Here is a 20,324-nt window from a genome sequence, read left to right as displayed (position 1 = left end):
CTGCTTCAGAAGTGAAAAACATGGTTCTGTTGCTCTCAATAGCACCACAAAATGCCTACAGCTGGAAGTTACACCACAGCAAATAATTCAGATGCAGACCTGGAAAACATTTACAAATTATAGCTATGTTTCATGACCTTTGAGGACTATTCTCACTACCTGGCTTCTTTTTCCTGCCTTTTTTTGGGTGCAGGTTCTGTATATTCTCACCATCAATTTCAATTCTCCCTCCCACAGTGCTCAGTCCATTTTTCAAGCCAGAGCTGTTATTCTGCCTTTCAACCTTCCTGAAGTTTCTCAGTGCATCTTCTCTCCTACATATGTATATTCTTCTACTGATTTCTTTATTTTTCTTCTCCATTCCAAGCCATTACTTGTGCTTTACGATTTCTATTTTTCTAGACATCCACAGCCCTTCAAAGACACCTCTTCCTCATTAGTCTGAATAGATTTTTAGATGCTTTTTAGGAACACAATCTCTGTTCTATGCATATTCCCCTGCACAGCATCCATCTATTTTGGCAAATGAACTCATTTGTCTCTGTAGGTCACTGATGGCATTACAGAGCAAGTCTGCTCATTCCCTGCCCACAGTGGCAGTGCTCCATAGTGCTTGTCTCTATGGGATTCATCATGAAAAACCTCAGCTGCCCTTAGATAGATGTTTAAACTGTGATTCCTTGATAATTGACGACAAAACATAGGAACAGAATCAAGGCAAGTCATTCTCTTGCCAAACTAAGGGGATGGATTGATAACCATTCAGTGGCTCCTATCTCTCATCAGCAACTGCTGATTGACCCCAGATACTTAATGTAGACTAGATGTTCCCACCTTAAATGTGTGACAGCCACTCAATCTTATCAAGAAAGACATACTCTTCCTTTTCCCACATGAAGCTCCTTAACAAAATCCCCCATGCGCCCTCATAGCCAGCTATCTTAAACCTACTATGGGAAAAACTTCCATTTGGTTATTGTGAGACCCAGCAATGCCTTGTAGGATCAGCATCACTGTAAGCTTACCACACACTAAAGAAACTGTTTGCAATGCTGGTTGTATTAATGTAATGTGATGTCTCCATTCTCCAGAAGTAAGAAGCATCAAGTTAAATTATCTCAATCAGCAAGCTTCATTTTATAGCAACAACTCACGGAAAGCTTAGGATGAACCTTCAGAGGCCATCTAACACAGATCAGGCTCAACTAGAAGAGATTGCTCAGGACATTGAACACTTCCAAAGATGATTATATCTCTTACATTTGTGCCTTATGGATCATGCCACCAGGAATTGCATTTACGCTACATACACAGTGAAGCTTTCTACTTAGTCTCTCTCTTTTCAAACTATTCCAAAGCCTGACCAAGAAGAGAAGTAAAACATTGCCAGTAAATTCAAAGATACCTGAAAAACATCCACGTCCCCCCAAATTTCCTTAAATTGTATTAACTACTCAAATAGAAAGGTATCATCCACCCCCACAAGTATTTTCAGAGAATCACAAAATCATTAAGGTTGGAAAATACCACTAATATCATCTGGTCCAACCACAAACCCATCCCCACCATGCCCTTAAACCATGTCTATGAGTGTCACATTCACCCTTTTATTGAAAAACTCCATGGTGACTCCACAGCTTATCAATAGATCCTTTTCCTCTTAACCACGGATAAACTCCTACTTCAAAAATGTTCCACCAATAGTATGGTATGGCATATGTAGCATTTTACACTTGATTTTTCCAATATAAAAGTCAGGATCTTGTAAGGATTATTTTATTTATTTCAAAGAAGTTCTTTTAATTTGAGAAATATCTGACACCCCTCATCAATTATCGGAAACAACCATATGAAAAAAAAAAAAATCACTGAAGTTTTCTCAATTTACAGGAGCAATTTTCTGCTTTTGAAAATGCATTTTTAAAAAACTTCTCCACATTTCCTAATAAAATGAAGTTCAATCTGTACTGCTATCCAATATTTCAGCTTGTCTGTATCAGAAATGTTTGCTTTGCTGTGTTGAAATCCTTCTGAGACACCTGTGCCTGTCTAGAAGCAAAAGATCCTCAGGTCTCCAACATTCTGCGCATTATCTGAAACATGCACAATTGAAGAAGGTTTCCAAAAACTAACTGGCAGTAACAGCAGTAAACTCCTACCAAGGAAGGATGCCCACGAAAACTGCTTGAAATGTGTAATAGATATAATATGGTTCATGTTTGTTTCAAATTTTATGCTAGCAATGCATTATTTGGTAGGGTTAAGTAAAAAAAAACCAAACAACTGTTTACCTGTTTCTGGTACTACAGGGAACAAGACAGCAAAAGCATCAACTCATCGAGTTGAACAGCTTCAACTACAGGAAGCAGAAAACTATCTCATGAGTAAGGATGGATAGAACTGCTGAGTGATCACACAGTACAACAGTAACCCCTGAAAAAAGAATGCCTGTATTGCTGATTTAAGACAGTGGGTCTTCTTCCAAAACACCTATTATTTTTTCTTCATGCTTCATTCAACAATACATAGATTCTAAGAAAGGACATTTTGGCATGCTGTACTTACTACCAGTGTAACCTGCTGAATAAAAAATAAAATCTGTTAAAAAAACAACTGTGAAGCATGCTTTAACATCCTGGACAAGTTGAGCAAGAAATGAGTAAACAGTAACACAGAATGGAATAGAAACATAGAATAGAATCATAGAATGGCCTGGGTTGAAAAGGACCACAGTGATCATCTAGTTTCAACCCCCTGCTATGTGCAGGGTTGCCAACCACCAGACCAGGCTGCCCAGAGCCACATCCAGCCTGGCCTTGAATGCCTCCAGGGATGGGGCATCCACAGCATCCTTGGGCAACCTGTTCCAGTGTGTCACCACCCTCTGGGTGAAAAACTTCCTCCTAATATTTGACCTAAACCTTCCGTGTCTCAGTTTAAAACCATTCCCCCTTGTCCTATCACTCTCCACCCTTGTAACCAGCCATTCCCCCTCCCGTTTATACGCTCCCTTCAAGTATTGGAAGGCCACAATGAGGTCTCCCCGGAGCCTTCTCTTTTCCAAACTAAACAAGCCCAGTTCCCTCAACCTTTCCTCACAGGAGAGGTGCTCCATCATCTTAGTATCCCTCCTCTGGACCCATTCCAAGAGCTCCACATCTTTCTTGTGCTGGGAGCCCTAAGGCTGTACACGGTTATTTCAAAACATTATATATGTTAAATTCTATAAAATGCGTTATTTCTTATTTATTCCCTACGAAAGTGAGCAAGTTATCAGAGAATTCACTCCTGATGTGGCATTTTGATGATGACACTGTTCTGCTGTTGATGATCGAAGAAACTGAGGCAAAGAAAAAAATGGTGAATTTTCCATGGCACAAAGCAGAAATGGGATTATCACCCTCTCTTTTCAAATTGTTCCTCAATACTTAAAGGCAAAATTTCCATTTTCTCAAAAAACTGGGATAGTTGCTCTAACACAGCTCATTTGCACTGTCAAAAGCAGCAGTTATAGTTTGGACATTAACCACTGCAGAACACAGATAGGATTTTACTTCTGAAGATTACGGGCCAATGAGGATTTAGTACTAAAGTCAGGGGCAAGCTTGGCACAAATAGACATTTGAGCTGGCATGCAGCAACAATTATCTGCAATGCTTTTAAAAAGACATATGGCATCAGCAGCAAAAAACACACTTTGTATCATTACTACAATTGTTTTAGGAACAAGGATTATTTTGGGGGGGCTTTGTGTTTAATAAATATATAGACAAAAAGGCAACAAATTTGGTTGCAGAAAGAATTTCCAACCAGGTTACACTGAACAGGGAAACCAGTGAAATGTTAAGGTAAGACATTAAAAAAAATGGTAATTCTTCCCTGAGAATTAGACACACGTTTGAACTCTTCTGCTATGGTTCATTTGAATTTCCTTCATAATTACTGCAGCTATGTTTTTGTATTTTAGTGTGCATAAATACATATTCCTAGATGATTACGGCCCACAGTAATGCAAACAGTTAAACTCTCTGACAAGGGGGAAAAAAAATAAAGATTTCAAAAGTGGCAGGAGAGTATCTACTCATTTCAAACACATGATTATCTTTCCATATTTCAAAAGGAAAGGCCTTTTGAGGCACAGCAATATGCATGTGAATAGAAACATATTGAAAAGTCTCAGCTTTCAGGTATAATGCTTTTCAGTTAGAAAGGCGTAAGATAGAAGAACTTTCAATTCCCTGTGACACACTTAAAGTGCACTGAACACACCACCAGGCTTGCGTTATCGCTGCCATCCCCTCTCCCCACCGATGGCTCACCACCACTTCTAAGCTGTCTGGAAATTCCAATTAAAAGCAACACGAGCAACATGAGCCCCTCCGCAGCCCAACTGGACCCACAGCATACTGAGCGTGTTGCCAGCCACAGAACCCATCTGCAGGCTGAAAAACAGCTCTGTGAAAGAGAATACAAGGAAGAAAACACCTTTACCTTTGAAATATCAGTGTAAAGATCACACATTTTTTTAGGAAGGATCTCACAAATACAGTGCCACAAATACAGTGCTACAGAAGTGCAATGCCAGCTGTCTGTTCCTTCTTTATTGAAGGATCGGGGAGTTGGGGATTTTAAAGGCATCTGAGTAATGCGCAAGACAAATTGGTTTTGCTCTCTTCAAAGCAAAAACTTCAGCTGAAAAGAAGTTGTCAGTAGGCTTGTCACCAAGTCCATTACTGTGATTTTTTTTCTTGTCTGTTCTCCCCAGGTTTCTTCCTACAGCCCTCCTGCTCATCTTGAACTCCTTCTCCCACCTTTAAAGCTGGAGCACTGGTTTCAGGGAGCTTCACGTGTAATGCAACAGAGAAAAATTGTACTTAACCTTTGACTTCTACAACAAGCACAGACAAAGCAGAGATCCATGTCAGAACATTGCACAAAATCTGGTGCGTTTATCTTCCCCTCTATTTGCAGCAGGCTTGAACTGTGGTCACACCGTAAGGTTTTGGTTCAGCTCTTTCTGTGGCTGGACTCTCCCTGATGTTAAGAATATCACCACAAGCACAGCTAGGTTGGACTTAATCCCTTGCACATGAAGAGCACAATAAAATCAGATGAGAAAGACAAAATAAACCTGCAATACAGGCAGAATACAGGGCAGAGCACTGCTTTTGCCTGATACTGTGAAATTGTGCCCTTTCCCATCATTTGTCCTGAAGAACAACTCGATGCTTGCAGTAAGGAATTAGAAATGAAGATTAGATTCTGCTAACGGTCCCTTTTCCCTATAGGCCCATACAGACAAATGGTGAACTATCCCAACTTTGCATTAGAAAGGCTGTACGTGAATCACAGCTTATTGTTCTGTGAAGCTAAAACAGCCTCACAAAATCTATCAGCCGCCAGATGGAAACAGTCCTTCTCCTCTGTGCTGAGCGCAGCCCTCTCTCCAACCGAAGGCCAAGTTATTAAGAAATTGTTTGTCGACTTAGATTGGATTGATCATTTATTTCCCAAATTCCTTTTCCCATCATTTACTCATTATACGCCTCCTTCTGATGTAAGAGGACATTTATTAGCTTCTGCATTTATTGTGCTGGCAAATAGAAACATTCTGCAGCATTTCCTGGGGATTCTCTCATTTATCTATCTGTTACAGGACTGAAGTATTTTTAGGGGCAGAAAAATTAAAATATCACTCAGACTGACAGCAATGAAAATGAAGCCGGTATGTGCTCAGGAAGGCTGTTTCAGCCTTCGGGTTTACAAGATGATTTACAAAAATGTAGGGAAGCATTTCACATAATTATTATTGCTTTGTAATGAGAAAAATCACTAACTACTGCCTTGAATAAAAAGGGAACTTTTTAATATGAAAAGGTGCTCAGAAAACGTTTTAATGCACATCTTGTTGTTGATACCTCTTTAAATGGAAGGTGTATTTAAATTAGGTACTTCTTGTTTTCAAATACGAATACACAAAAGGTCAGGAACAGAAAACAAGTGAAAACACACTGGCCTGTAGTGTGCTTCTTCTCATTTGTTGCTCAGTTTGTCCAAAAATGAAATAATTGGGCCATTGAAAAACCATACACAATATATATTTTAAAGATAAATAACTTTAAGGGAATACATATCCATCAGATTCCCAGGAAAGTGCAAGAGATTAAAGAATTATCGCAATTCAATTATTCCTCATATTGTATAGTCACTGAAATCTCTAACAGATACCCTAACATCCAATGGCTTACCTGTCACATGGTTCTACTTAGAGTTGGAGTATTTTCTACGTGATACCCTAACAAAGAACTCCAAGCAAACCATCTCACTGAGGGTTGTGTTAAACATAGTGTTAACTTAATACAGCATTTGTACCAAAACTTCTACAAAGGAAAAAAGGTGGGAGGAGGGAACAGACATGGGAGAAAGGAATGCTGCTTATTCATTAACCACACATATGTTAAAACACTTTGCCATATCCTATGAAATGCGATAAACACCGCCTTTTGACATTCAAATGACAAATTTCTTTGGTTTATTCCACTTTGCCTATTAAAAATTTTTCTCATGGTATTTTTTGTTGCTTCTCAGGAAGGGGAAGGGAAATAGTGCAGCTGAAGCTATCAAGGAAAACAGATGCAGACACAATCACTAAGGGTGACTTAGGCAACGCTGACATGTTTATGTTTAACTGTATGTATCCACTAATTTGTTTTCATTAAACCAAGCAGTGCTGGATGAACAACTTACCCTAACAAGCACCCAGCAATGATTTCATACATGAGAATAAAGCAGAGGGGGGCTGAAGGAGCTGTCCAACGTGCTGCTTTGTTTTTTTTGGTATCGCTCCCTGCATTCCCACTTGTTTCACAGTTTATCCCCACCTGCAATTTTTATTCAGGGGATGCACATGCATATGTGTTCAGACTTCACAAACACCATGACTGAAGAAGCTTTAACAGAAACTGAAACCATTGCAGAGAAAAACAGTACTTAGCAATGGCTAGTAATCATAGGAACATGATTAAATTCCTATTGTTAAAATACAGTTGGAAGTCAGCAAATGGTGACACCCAGCGTGGTGATAATTGTATAAGCAAGGAAGAGTTAAGAAGAAAGTGAGATTCAAGCAGTGAGGACTTGCGAGCTGCAGGACTAGAAATGGGTTTATGACAGAAATCACCTTTACAAAGCAACACGATAGGTAGGTAAACAGAGGGCATGACATAAATAGCCCTACTATATAAAAAGCCATTTCCCGAAAAACTATTTCACCATCTATTGTGTCAGTGAATCATAGAATCATTGAATGGCTTGGATTGGAAGAGACACCAAGGATCACGAAGTTCCAACCTTCTTGCCACAGGCAGGGCCACCAACTTCCAGATCTGGAACTAGAGCAGGTTGCTCATCCAACTTGGCCTTGAACACCTCCAGGGATGGAGCATCCACAGACTCTGGGCAGCCTGTCCCAGTACCTCACCACTACCTCTGTGGAGAACTTCCCCCTGACATCCAATCTAAATCCAATTCCCCCTTAAGCTTAAAACTACCCCCCTTTGTCCTATAACTATCTACCCTTGTAAAAAGTTGATTCTCCTCTCATTTATAATCCCCTTTTACATACTGGAAGGCTGCAATGAGGTCTCTCCAGAGCCTTCTCATCTCCGGGCTGAACAAGCCCAGCTCCCTCAGCTTGTCTGCATATGGAAGGGCTCCAGCCCTCTAATCATCTTTGTGGCCCTCCTCTGAACCCTATTCAACAGCTCCACATCTCTCCTTCAGTGAGGGCCCAATACAGTATTTCCAGTACTGGGGGAATCCCACATCAACAACCAAAATCTTCGGGAATTTGAACTTCAGAGGTTTTGAGCATTCCCATTTCCAATGAATGTCCCTGCTCAACCACTCATAGAGCTCTGTCCATCCTGATAGAGCACACACCTGCTTAATACACACTGAGTTTGGTTTTACCAAGACAGTGGAATTTCACATAAATAAAAACCGCCATCCTCCCCATCTGAGGAAATGCCAGTGCATAAATTCTTCAGGAAATAACACTGGGGTATCCTGTAGGCTGAGAAAGAGCCTTCAGGATGATTTTAAAGCAACATTTGAGGCCAATAAAACACAATGAAATAAAGCAGAAAGAGTGAAGACTTGAGATTGCCTATAAAAATAAACAGCATCAGAGGAAAAGCTGGCACCCTGTGTGGTTAACTCTCGCTGAGACTGGGGGTAAATTACTAAAGTGATGCATGAAAAGGGAGTAAGCCAGAAAAAGAAAGTTGCAAGAATGATGATGGGTTAAAGAGATGCACCAACGGAGTTAAAAATAAAGAAAAAAGCACAACATAACAAAAAGCAGTGTGCATTTTAACAAAGTCTTGAAAGCTCATGTAAACACACCCCTGCTCCTGGGCCTGAGTTATTATTTCGCATCCAACATCCCCTTACCCCTTGGTCTTCTGCAAATATTTACAAAATGTGAACATGAAATTACCTACCTTTTGCTCCTAACTGAAATTACAAAACAAACAAAGAAACAAAGATCTGAAAACAAGGTAATATATGTATTGGATAAGTAGGAAAAAAGGATTGCAAACAACTTACATGGAACTATCTGTCTGCTACATTCTAACAGCTATCAATGTCTTACTGCAGGGGCAGAAAAGCCTGGAATATTACTTATCACACTTTGGTTTTTGTCTCCATTTATATAAAGACATACACACAGGATGGAAAAATAATCTATAAGCAAACATTTAGAGAAACATCAATATCTACTATTCAGTGTGGAACAACTCGTTATTTTGTTATTAAGCAGCGTTTCAGCATTGCTATTGATTGGATATGTGATAGTGAAAGGGGTATTTTAATAGGAAAATGTCTCAGAATAAACATTTTCAGTGGTTTTATGAAAAAATACATGGGTGGGTGTGTATTTAATATCTGATATACATATTAGCTACTTATTTAAAAATAGCAAATGAAAGATAATGAGCTAAAGAACTAAACTAAACAAAAAAGGCTTAAAAACAATTATTTGGAATAGTGATTGTGGCTCAGCAAGATATGGAGGTAGTGCATTAATGCAGCACTCCAGTCAGAAGGCTACAGCTCTGTCTGTCTTTGTCAATCAGGTTGAGGTTTCAGATATTGTAATTGGTAGCAAGTTTCCTAATCTCAACCTGCCAGGCAAGAAGAGCTCAACAAAAGCTCTATCCCCAAAATATAATGAAATTTGAAGAGAGAAATTTTCTAGTATTGGCAACATGAAGCAAGATCACAGGTTGGGCTGACAGCTTTATTATGCTAAACTGACAAAAACATTATGCTCTGGTCAATACTAAAAAGGGGGGGGGGGTTCATGAGCAGTATGGAAATACAAAGCATTGGGAAACTATCATGAACTTTTATCTCTCTGGTGCAGCACGTGAGCTCTGACATTGCAGTCTCCTGGCCCAAGTACAGAATGAGAAATTAATGTGTCTTGATTTTATATTCAGGTCTCCTCCTGCACTGATTTGGGTAAATCTGCAAGAATTCTCTGTTGAGGTTGAATACTGTCCCACCAGTAGCCTTACATAGATAAGAATGGTATGGTAAATGGTTCCAGTGGAAGCCATAATACATTTTACTGCTTCTATCTGAAAAATGTTTGAAAATTAGTGTTGTTTGACATTTTCTTTTCCCCTTATTATGGGCAAATTCAGTTGAGTAGATAAAACTCGATGCTGGTAGATTAATGCAGTGCTTGATACACCGACAGAACCATGACCTAATCCTGTTCAAATGTAGTTCAAGGAAGAAACGATAACATAGTTTCAACATTTACAAATCTCTCCCTTCCAGTCTGTCCCTCTGTATCTGTATTTCTGTACATAACATCACTCCCTCTACATATGTGCAGAGACACATGGCATAATACATGTATTTGATCTGTTTATGCAGAGAAATATGAAAAGATAAAACAAAGAGGTAGTAAGAAGAAAAAAAAAAAAACTGAGAAAATCTCATAAAAATGAGAGGAGAGTAAGAAAGATGGAATTGTTTTCTTTTAAACCACTGACAGATACTGCTGCTCTAAGCTCTGGTTGAAGTTCAAATTTGTTAAGTAATGCAACATCGGCACACCCACTTCAAGCGTAAAGAGAAGAAAGGTCTGTAAAATGCCAACAAACAAGACTTTTCTGAAAAACAGAAAAGTTTTAGTAAAGCTTAGTAAAGCTAAGACAGATATTAGTGGAAGCATCAATTCAAATAGAGCAGAAGTAAAAAAAAAGGATCAGGCATTTGTAGCTGGACTGCATTCACCAAGGTCATCTCTCTGGACTGAAGACTATGAAGTGTCTCTACAAGGGTAAACTGGAGAAACTCCACAAGCTGGGGAAGTCGAAAAAGATTCCTTTATGGAAAATATAAAATGTTGGCATCCTACATTTGGCCTTCACTGAGAGGTTATTTCACTGACAAGACAGTGACTATACAGCTATGTATTATGTTTAGGAAATAAATGTATACGGCCAGTATTTTGAACTGCAATGGACAATATGGAAAATCCTACTGGTGTTATGTGCATCTAACAAAGAAAGCATGAACTGCACACAAGCAACAACTGCAGCTAAGTCTGTCAGCAGTGTGCTAGAGGTAATTCCATTTCTTCATAGGAACAATGACAAAAGGTTTGCTGAGCTTTCTCTGCGCCTTCCTCAAATGCTCAGAACACAGCATCATCAGCCAAAACTGTTCTCTGCTTTGCTAGATGCAGCTCAAAGTCTTAAAACACTGTACCTACATCACTGCTATTTGATTTTGAAAGACATGAAAGAATACACTACAAATGTGTGGAATGTAAACGTTTGCTCTACCGAATACAAACTTCTAAACACAAGAGGTGAGAACAGAATCATCTCCTGGTTATGAAATTCTCACTGATGCAGTCATGTGAGATCAAAGACAGTCAACAAACTGATAATTTGAAACAAACAGAAACAAAAAATGTCTAAACTGCTAAAATACATCACAGGGAATTAAAGTGATTGTAGTTATAATAGTGCCTTATAATAGTTCTTCTCTGTTCTCTGCATCTTGCAAACCACAGTTTACAAAAAACCATAGCAAACAGATCCTGATTATTTGGTTGTTTAGACTTTGAAAAGGTAAACAAGATTCTGAAGAATCTGAACAAATGTGGAACTCGCATTGTTTGCATCCTAGCACTTATGTTCATTATAATCACATACAAAAAGCCAATACTTGGCTGTGAAGCTGAGCTGTATGTTATCTCCTTTCTGAGCACTGGCTCTATCACTGCAAAGCACACTGGTCCATTCTAAGACTTGAATAGAAAAAAAGAAGAGATCATTAAATTATAATTTCCCCGTACAATTGGTATAAGCATTTCCTACCAACAGGATTAGCATGAACACAAGATCCCGGAATAAAGCTGCTCAGCAGTGAGAATGGCAGTTTAGTGTCTAGTAAATTTGATTTCTTTGAAAATCCTGACACATCATAATAGTGAAATCCTATTTACTGTAGCAAGCAGGATGGATAATACTATTTAACACCTGGTATAGTATGTGCCATCAGCTCACAGCTTCGTGCTCTGTGTGCTCATCTTACCTTAAGGTTAATGCTCCTTGACAGCCTACATGGTAAGTAGAATCCCCAAATTAAGTGCTGAACCTCTGATTTGCAAATCCTTCCTAAAAATGTAAGTCGTGAAAGAAATGGATGCAGATAAGAGGATCACATTTGCAGAACTTATGTCTATATTCTCAGGCTCTGATCTGGCAGTAAGCCTTGTGCAGTGCAGGAAGCTCCCTGTAAAAAGGCCACTGAAGTCAGCAAGGGATTGCAAAGAAATCAGAAAACCCCCAAGAACCATAGGGAGCAGTGACTTGTTGACTGCTGGGCAGTATAACATAATGTTGAAACTTCTAAATGCTAACAGAATTATTTTCTTTACCTTATGCTGCATGCATATTCACATGCATACTGAACAATACTTCCTAGAAATGCTTTCAGTGAATTTGTAAGCACAGAAGCTTAGCTTGAAAGAGAAATATCCTGATTAATATTGGGATACACATCTTGCTCATTCATATAGATAAACTAAGTAGTTGTGTCATACAGCAGTCTATTAAAATTAATTTCCTTCTGCTCCCATGACTAGGAGGCATGATCCTTGCAACGATGCTTAACAGTATTATGAAGCAGCGTAACGTAAATGAAAATAGCTGGATTTGTTGAGGAAAGCTTCTAGAGATGTACAGAGAGTTGAATCACTGTCTGTAAGCTGCAGAAGCACGCACAGACACACCTCGTTGTGTTTGATGCCAGAACTCCAGGCAGAAGAAGAAAGCATGCAGTCACGACTCCCAGGCATTAAAAACATTCTAAAACAAAAGCAACTGGGTGAAGGAGTGACAGGACGTCAGATGCTCTGCAGACAAAATTAATGCAATTGTTGATGTTGGCTGGAACCTACATGTCACAGTTATAGTAGGGATGTAAAAGTAGTTATGAAGTCTGTAACCACCAGGGCTTTGAATTTACATGCAATCCAGTGGCATAACGGAAGGATGATGGACACAAAGAAGTTGAACAAAAAAAATGATGGACAGAAGTGTGTGAGAATGTGTGTGTGTCTATCTGTGTAGATGCACATGAGACAACTCTACAGAGAGGCCAGTCTTCAAGGTCCCAAGCTGCACAATCTGAGATGCTCATTTTCCTATTTCTTGCTGCGCTACCTTTTAAAAGAAAAACCAGATGGCTAAAAATACCATTAAGGCCAGCTTATTGTATTGAGCAATTGAAATAATGTAGGATACACACACATTCACCATCTGAATTCTGCTATCTTACTCTCCACTTGTTTGCTCTAGTCAAGAAGCATCATTAGCCTGTAAACACATAACGAAGAACACAGATTTTTCTCAAAGCTTGATGTGTGAACTCTTAAATAACAGCCTTACACTCTAGTTAGATATACAGTATGAGAAGGTTATTCTTTAACTCCTTTGTTAAACGATCTCATTTTGCTTTGCTGCTGTGGAGCATGTAATAATTCATCGCTTATGTGCTATCTTTGACCTAGAAGCACTGGCAGCTGTTAGGGGAATCGCCGGGTTTTTGGAAAGTATCAAAAGGTTTTTAGCACATAAACTAAATTTATGAACAGATATTGCCCCAGAGAATGGAATTGTTTATGTTTTAGTATCACAGCTGTCACTGGTGCACAGTTATTTTGTCCTGTATTAATCTCCTCAAAAGGTTGAGCATCTTCACTCAGTCACTGAAATATTTTATAATTGACAGACTTCATCTGGCACTGAATATGTATAATAATTTTCTCCATAAGGAGCACCCTGTGCTGACACTAATCTGTTCTGTTGTCGTCTCCCTTTATTATCAACGTCTGCACTGTTTTTTCAGCAGCACTGAGGAACACAAATATGAAGCTTCTAATTGAAAAAGCTAGGTAATCAAAAAGCCAATTAATCATACAGATGAGCTCTGACATTCAGTGATGCAACAGACAGAAATACCACATATGCGCAGCTGAAGTATTTTTAAAGTGTGTTTATTTGATGTAAGAATGATCTGAGAATGTAATTAGCATTCTTTGTCATAAATGACAGCCCAATATTGCACATTTCCTCATACTGACATTATCTCTCTGAGCTCCACTTGCTCCACTCCCATCTTACCTTCAGCTCTCAGCTTTTCTCTGTTGAACAGCACATACTCAAACACCGTGTACCTTCCAATGAAATCAGGACAAGCTTAGGAACAAATAAACAGCCTGTTACTGTGCTCTGTAATTTCCAGCATGTAAGGCCTTTACAGACCTTTCTTTTTTCTTAAAGCTCTATTTCCATCCCAGTGCTCAAAAAATAAGCAATAGTGAAACTCACAAATGACCTTAATAACAGCTGCAGGCATCAGCCTCAGTGAAGCTTGGATTGCAAGATACATGACCTCTCTGCTTTTGTAGGTTTTCATTCTGTAATCTCCACATCTCTGAAAAAGTTCAAAGCCCGATTTGGAGCACAGAGTTCACCTTCTCCCAGAGCTTGAACAACTGTTTTGTTTTTTTGTGTAGAAGAGATATGCGCATGTACTTTGAAAACAAACCTGATGACAGCTTAGCAAAGCAAAGGTTATTTAGCTTACAAATAAAAAGTCATAGAATCATAGAATGGCCTGGGTTGAAAAGGACCACAATGATCACCTAGTTTCATCCCCCTGCTATGTGCAGGGTTGCCAACCACCAGACCAGGCTGCCCAGAGCCACATCCAGCCTGGCCTTGAATACCTCCAGGGATGGGGCATCCACAACCTCCTTGGGCAACCTGTTCCAGTGTGACACCAAAGTCAGAAAGTAAATACTTGCCTTAGTAGCGCAGGAACTCAACTCTGAAGACAGAGCAAACATCACCCACAGAACAAGAGAGTCAATTCAGAACTGTCTGCTGTAGTCTTAGAGACTTTAAGATCAAGATGTAGAACAAGAGCTGGCAAAGATCACCCGTATGATATGAAGGGACAGTACTTCAGCAGTATAAAACACACGTGTTTATAGTTCACTACATCATTTGCCTTTTAAAATGAAATTCCACGCTGGAAGTGGCCACTTAACAGCAGCAAATGAAGGCACTGTATCAGTGACCTACTTTAAAATTTAAAACAGATAAGAATAAAAACCTTATTTGCTGCATAGCACTTTAAAAAGGTAAAACACAAGCAAAGAATTGTGGTTTTTTTCATGTTGTTTGCCATCAATTACTCCATATAATCACAGAATCACAGAATCACAGAATCACAGAATCACTAAGGTTGGAAACGACCTATAAGATCATCCAGTCCAACCATCCACCTGTCACCAATGGTTCTCATTAAACCATATCCCTCAACACAACATCCAAACGTTCTTTGAACACCTCCAGGGTCGGTGACTCCACCACCTCCCTGGGCAGCCCATTCCAGTGCCTGACCACCCTTTCAGAGAAGTAGTATTTCCTAATATCCAGCCTGAATCTTCCCTGGCGAAGCTTGAAACCATTCCCTCTAGTCCTATCACCAGTTACACGAGAGAAGAGGCCGACCCCCAGCTCGCTACAACCTCCCTTCAGGTAGTTATAGAGAGCAATAAGGTCTCCCCTGAGCCTCCTCTTCTCCAGACTGAACAATCCCAGCTCCCTCAGCCGCTCCTCATAAGGCCTGTGCTCCAGACCCCTCACCAGCTTTGTTGCCCTTCTTTGAACACGCTCCAGGGCCTCAATGTCTTTCTTGCAGTGAGGGGCCCAGAACTGGACACAATACTCAAGGTGCGGCCTCACCAGAGCTGAGTACAGGGGAACAATTACTTCCCTACTCCTGCTGGTCACACTGCTTCTGATACAAGCCAGAATGCCATTGGCCTTCTTGGCCACCCGGGCACACTGCTGGCTCATGTTTAGCCGAGCGTCAACCAACACCCCCAGGTCCATTTCCTCTACACAGTCTTCAAGCCATTCCACCCCAAGCCTGTAGCGTTGCTTGGGGTTGCTGTGGCCAAAGTGTAGGACCCGGCATTTGGTCTTATTAAACCTCATCCCATTGGCTTCAGCCCAGCTCTCCAGCCTGTCCAGATCTCTCTGTAGGGCCTCGCTACCCCCAGGCAGATCGACACTTCCAGCCAACTTGGTGTCATCTGCAAACTTACTGAGGGTGCACTCAATGCCCTCATCCAGGTCATCAATAAAAATATTGAAAAGGACAGGCCCCAGCACCGACCCCTGGGGAACACCACTCGTGACCGGTCGCCAGCTGGATTTAGCTCCATTGACCACCACTCTCTGGGCTCGGCCCTCCAGCCAGTTCCTTACCCAGCCAAGAGTGTACCTGTCCAAGCCACGGGCTGCCAGCTTCTGCAGGAGAATACTGTGGGAGACAGTGTCAAAGGCCTTGCTGAAGTCTAGGTAGACTACATCAACAGCCTTTCCCTCATCCACCAGGCGGGTCACTAGATCATAGAAGGAGATCAGGTTGGTCAAGCAGGACCTACCCTTCGTGAACCCATGCTGGCTAGACCTGATGCTCCAGTTGTCCCGCACTTGCCGCGTGATCTCCCTCAAGACAATCTGCTCCATAACCTTCCCTGGCACCGAGGTCAGGCTAACAGGCCTGTAGTTCCCCGGGTCCTCCTTACAGCCCTTCTTGTAGATGGGAGTCACATTGGCAAGCCTCCAGTCTTCTGGTAGCTTGGAATCTAGAATCATAGAATGGCTTGGGTTGGAAGGGATCTCAAGGATCATCAAGCTCCAAGCACCCCTCTGCAAGCAAGGCCAGCAACTTCCACATTTAATACTAGACAAGGCTGCCCAGGGCCCCATCCAACCTGGCCTACTCCAACACTGCTTGGACTTTAACAACAGAATGGAAGACCAATAACTAACTGAACAGGTACAACCATGCTTGGATCTAGCTTGGATGAGCTGCTACAGATGCTTTTAGCCCTATCATCAGTCAGCTACTTGAGAACAAGGAAGGTATTCTGTGGGGATTTTGCATGAGGGATCTTCATTTGTGACTATTTAAATAACACACTTTTACAATCATTAAAATAATTTAACCTCATCCTTTCAAACTGTTCTTCATTGCCAAGAACATGCCCTTATTAATGCAATATTCAAAAAGGTTGATCAAAATAATGAGATGGAATCTGGTATGTCCTCTGTTTAAAATATTCATTAAGATCAATTATACAGACTGATAATTCAAGCAACACGCTCTTCTTTTTAATCCATAAAAACAAGCATTCTTCTTCTCTCTATCCTGCTAAGCTGCATAAATGAATATATATCATATTAACACTGTTTTCAAAACTAACAAAAAATCCAAATTAAACAATAAATAAGCTCAGAAAGAAGGAAGGAGAAAGAGGAAAACATTCAGGCTGAAGGTTACACCAAACCTGGGATCTAGAACATGATGGCAATAACAATTAGTTTGAAAATAGCATCCTATAGAATAGTACTCTATAAATAAATATATGCTAGTAATATCTTGAAGCATTTCCTATTAAATGTACACTGTAAGCTCTTCAGACAATACCAAACTGTTCTGTATAGTTTAGTCTCAATTCTATTGCAAAAGAGACACAGAAGTACATTTTTAAATATGTCCTAAACAACCTGCAGTTAATATTAAGCTGCAGATGGGTTTGGTGGAACCACCAGCTGCCCAATGGGAGTAACTGTGGATCACAATGCAAGTAATGAAATTCAACAGGTATCTTCCCACTTCACATAGGATTTTCAGACTGGTTGGTAATGCCTATTTACTTGCACTAGTTCTTTATCTGTACTGGTAGGAAGGTAATGATTCTCTGTACGTAACTGCTATGACAGATAAAATCTCACTGAAACATGAGGACTTAGCTAATAAGGAAAAGAACATCCTCAACTTTAAAGCCTCCATTTTGTCAATATAAAATAAGCCAGAAACAGTAGCAGTTAATACCAAAAAAAGCCCTCTCTAGCCACAGCTTTAATCTTCATCTCCTTAGAAAAGTCATCTTGTTTAACAATAAAACATAACCAGAAAGTCAGTAGCAGAAATAAACAGAAAACTCTTCATTAAGAAGGAAGAAAGGCTTACCCTTTCTTCCAGCCGAGCCAGCTGCTCTTTGTAGTAGGCATCATGCTTCTTTAGTTCTCTGTCTTTCTCTTCCAGCTGCCTGGCCTAAAAAAAGAAATAGAAAGATAAAACTGGATCAGAAAAGAGCATCACTCACAAAGCAAAACATCTACCATAAATTGTACCAGTAAGGAATATACAGTGATTGAAAACTGCAGTCTATTAGTTTTTGCCAAACAGTGCATTAATAAGATGATGATTGCTGCATTGAAAATGGGAAGAGATTGTCTATTGTACTGTTCTTCCCTTGCCTCCTCAACAGCTGTGCCATGGTTTGTTCGAATGTAGTTGGACACATCATAAAGACAGAACCAAGCGTTCCATGCTGAGACAAAATTTGATATTAACTTTGCAGATCACTTCTCAACTTAGGGAAATGTGCTCAAGCTACCGAATAGAGTATATGGAGAGACTCACTTAATTTTTATTTGCAAATTGTTACTGAGTGGGCATTTTGACATGAGAATAGCTAAACTTGCATCTGTACATTTGCAGGCTGTGGTAAAAAGAGGGTTTTTGAAGTAGTGCTTTTTCTCTACAACCCTAGTAGCGTTTAGCATGCACTTCATTTTGAACATGTGAATGTTTCAGAAGAACCAAATGCTTGCACATTTGCAAAAGCAGATCTAAAAAGCGTATTTAAAACTCTGATGTCCTCTTTAATTATTATTCTTCTGGAAACTCCTAGTTCACTTGAAGTATCCAGCTAAGCTGAAACCCTTTAACGTATGGTCATTTGCATGTTCAGTACCTTAAAATAATGCAGATATTCATGTTAAGATGTTTTCAGCACTACTGAGCAAATTGATTTTTTTTTTTTTTTTCCTTTTCATCTGTAATATGCTCCACTATGCGTGTTCTAGGGACTTATTAAGAATTACAGAATACATTAATACATTCTCTGGGCAACCTGCTTTAGTGCCTGATCTAGTGTTGGCATCCCTGCCTGCAGCAGGGGGTTAGAACTAGATGCTCCTTAAGATCCTAACCCAAGCTATATTGATCCTATGATTAAAAGTACACACATGAATATACCAGATGTATATAAACATCAACTATGACGTCAACTGTACAACGCAAACTCACTCCAGGCAAATAACCTTTTTATAAAATCATAGAAACATAGAAATGCTCAGGTGGGAAAAGACCTTAAAGATCATCAAGTCCAACCATACTACCCTACCTAATTAATGATAAAGTATCTTTAGCAAACAATAATTAACTATCAATGGCCATTACCACAACTGTCTATTCAAAATTAGTCATTCATCACTAACATTTTCATTCAGCTACTGATAACACAGAGTTAACTGCAAACAGTTCCTCTTCCTAACTGCATCATGAAAAATAGGAAATGTAAACTCCTCCCACCCAGAGTTTACAGGTCATGCTCACAGAAGCGTATCAGAAAACTTCCTTATACCATACATTGTGCTGCACTTGTACAGATACAGTGCTTAATTCTCCTCCTCAAGATTCGTCTTGGAGGTTAGACAGTGAATAAAACAAAGACTTCGAGGTTTTGGTTAGAATTTCCTGAAGCACTTACCTTTTTTTCTATCTCCTGAAGCATGCAAAAAATCAAAAAGTTCAAGTTAAATTGATTATATAAGAGTGGAGAGAAGGAATACATAATAATGTATGCCTGTCAGGCACATCTAATCCAGAACAGGGCTGAAAACCACACACGATCTTAGAATCATCAAAGAATCATAGAATGGCTTGGGTTGGAAGGGACACCAAGGATCATCAAGTTCTAACCCTCCTGCCACAGGCAGGGTCACCAAGCTCCAGACTGGGCTGCTCAGAGCCCCATCCAACCTGGTCTTGACCACCTCCAGGTACAGAACATCCACAACCTCTCTGGGCAGCCTGTTCCTGCACCTCATCACTCTCATAGTAAAGAACTTCCCCCTGACACCCAATCTAAATCTTCCCTCCATGAGATTAAAACCATTCCCTCTTATGCTATCACCATCTACCCTAGTAAAAAGTTGATTCCCCTCCTGTTTATAATCCCTTTTTAAATACTGGAAGGCTGCAATGAGGTTTCCTCACAGCTTTCTCCAGGCTGAACAAGCCCAGATCCCTCAAGCTTGTCTTCATAGGGGAGGTGCTCACTTACAAAGATGTCAAGACAAGACGTTTTCTTATGCAACTTCACCAAAAACATCCCTGCTGATACAAAAAGCACATAGCCAAGTTTGACTTCTACTTGGTTTAACCAAATCTTGCTCTTCCTCTACTATCCTCCATTGAGTATAGAACCATGGAGCACATGCTACAGCTTTGTCCACCATCATTTAAATCAGCTTTTGTACACTAAAGAAAACTGATTACATGCTTTTCCAAATCTGATTAGGCTAAATCAACCTAACTACCACGCTTCGTATTGATCATGGTTATGCTTTTCCCTGATAATCCCTGTATTGCCTCTCAAACCTGCCTTTTGTCCTGGTCATAGGAAATAAAAATTCACTGCATTGTGCCTCCCTGAACCATCCCTTTCCTGGCATTTAAATACTACACTTCAGTGCATTATCACAGCTTCCCATATGCAATCATTTTATGCATAACCACCTCATGATCTCTCAAATATTTGCAAACTCATGCCTTTTGTTTGAGTGCAGTTA

The 20,324-nt window shown here is 40.0% G+C and overlaps 1 protein-coding gene across 2 annotated transcripts in view; it reads right to left on the bottom strand.

Annotated features, from left to right (window-relative positions):
• Positions 1-20,324, bottom strand: part of CHCHD3 (coiled-coil-helix-coiled-coil-helix domain containing 3) — a 260,893-nt gene that overhangs the window by 47,099 nt on the left and 193,470 nt on the right. For both annotated transcript variants that reach the window (XM_090134009.1, XM_090134014.1), the window contains exon 5: positions 17,653-17,736. In XM_090134009.1, coding sequence (XP_089990135.1) covers positions 17,653-17,736 — 84 coding nt within the window. The remainder of the gene's footprint in view (positions 1-17,652; positions 17,737-20,324) is intronic.

The sequence above is a fragment of the Phasianus colchicus genome, chromosome 1 (assembly GCF_987193195.1).
Source record: "Phasianus colchicus chromosome 1, bPhaCol1.hap1.1, whole genome shotgun sequence".
Taxonomy (NCBI): Eukaryota; Metazoa; Chordata; class Aves; order Galliformes; family Phasianidae; genus Phasianus; species Phasianus colchicus.
This window is presented reverse-complemented; position numbering and strand designations above follow the sequence as displayed.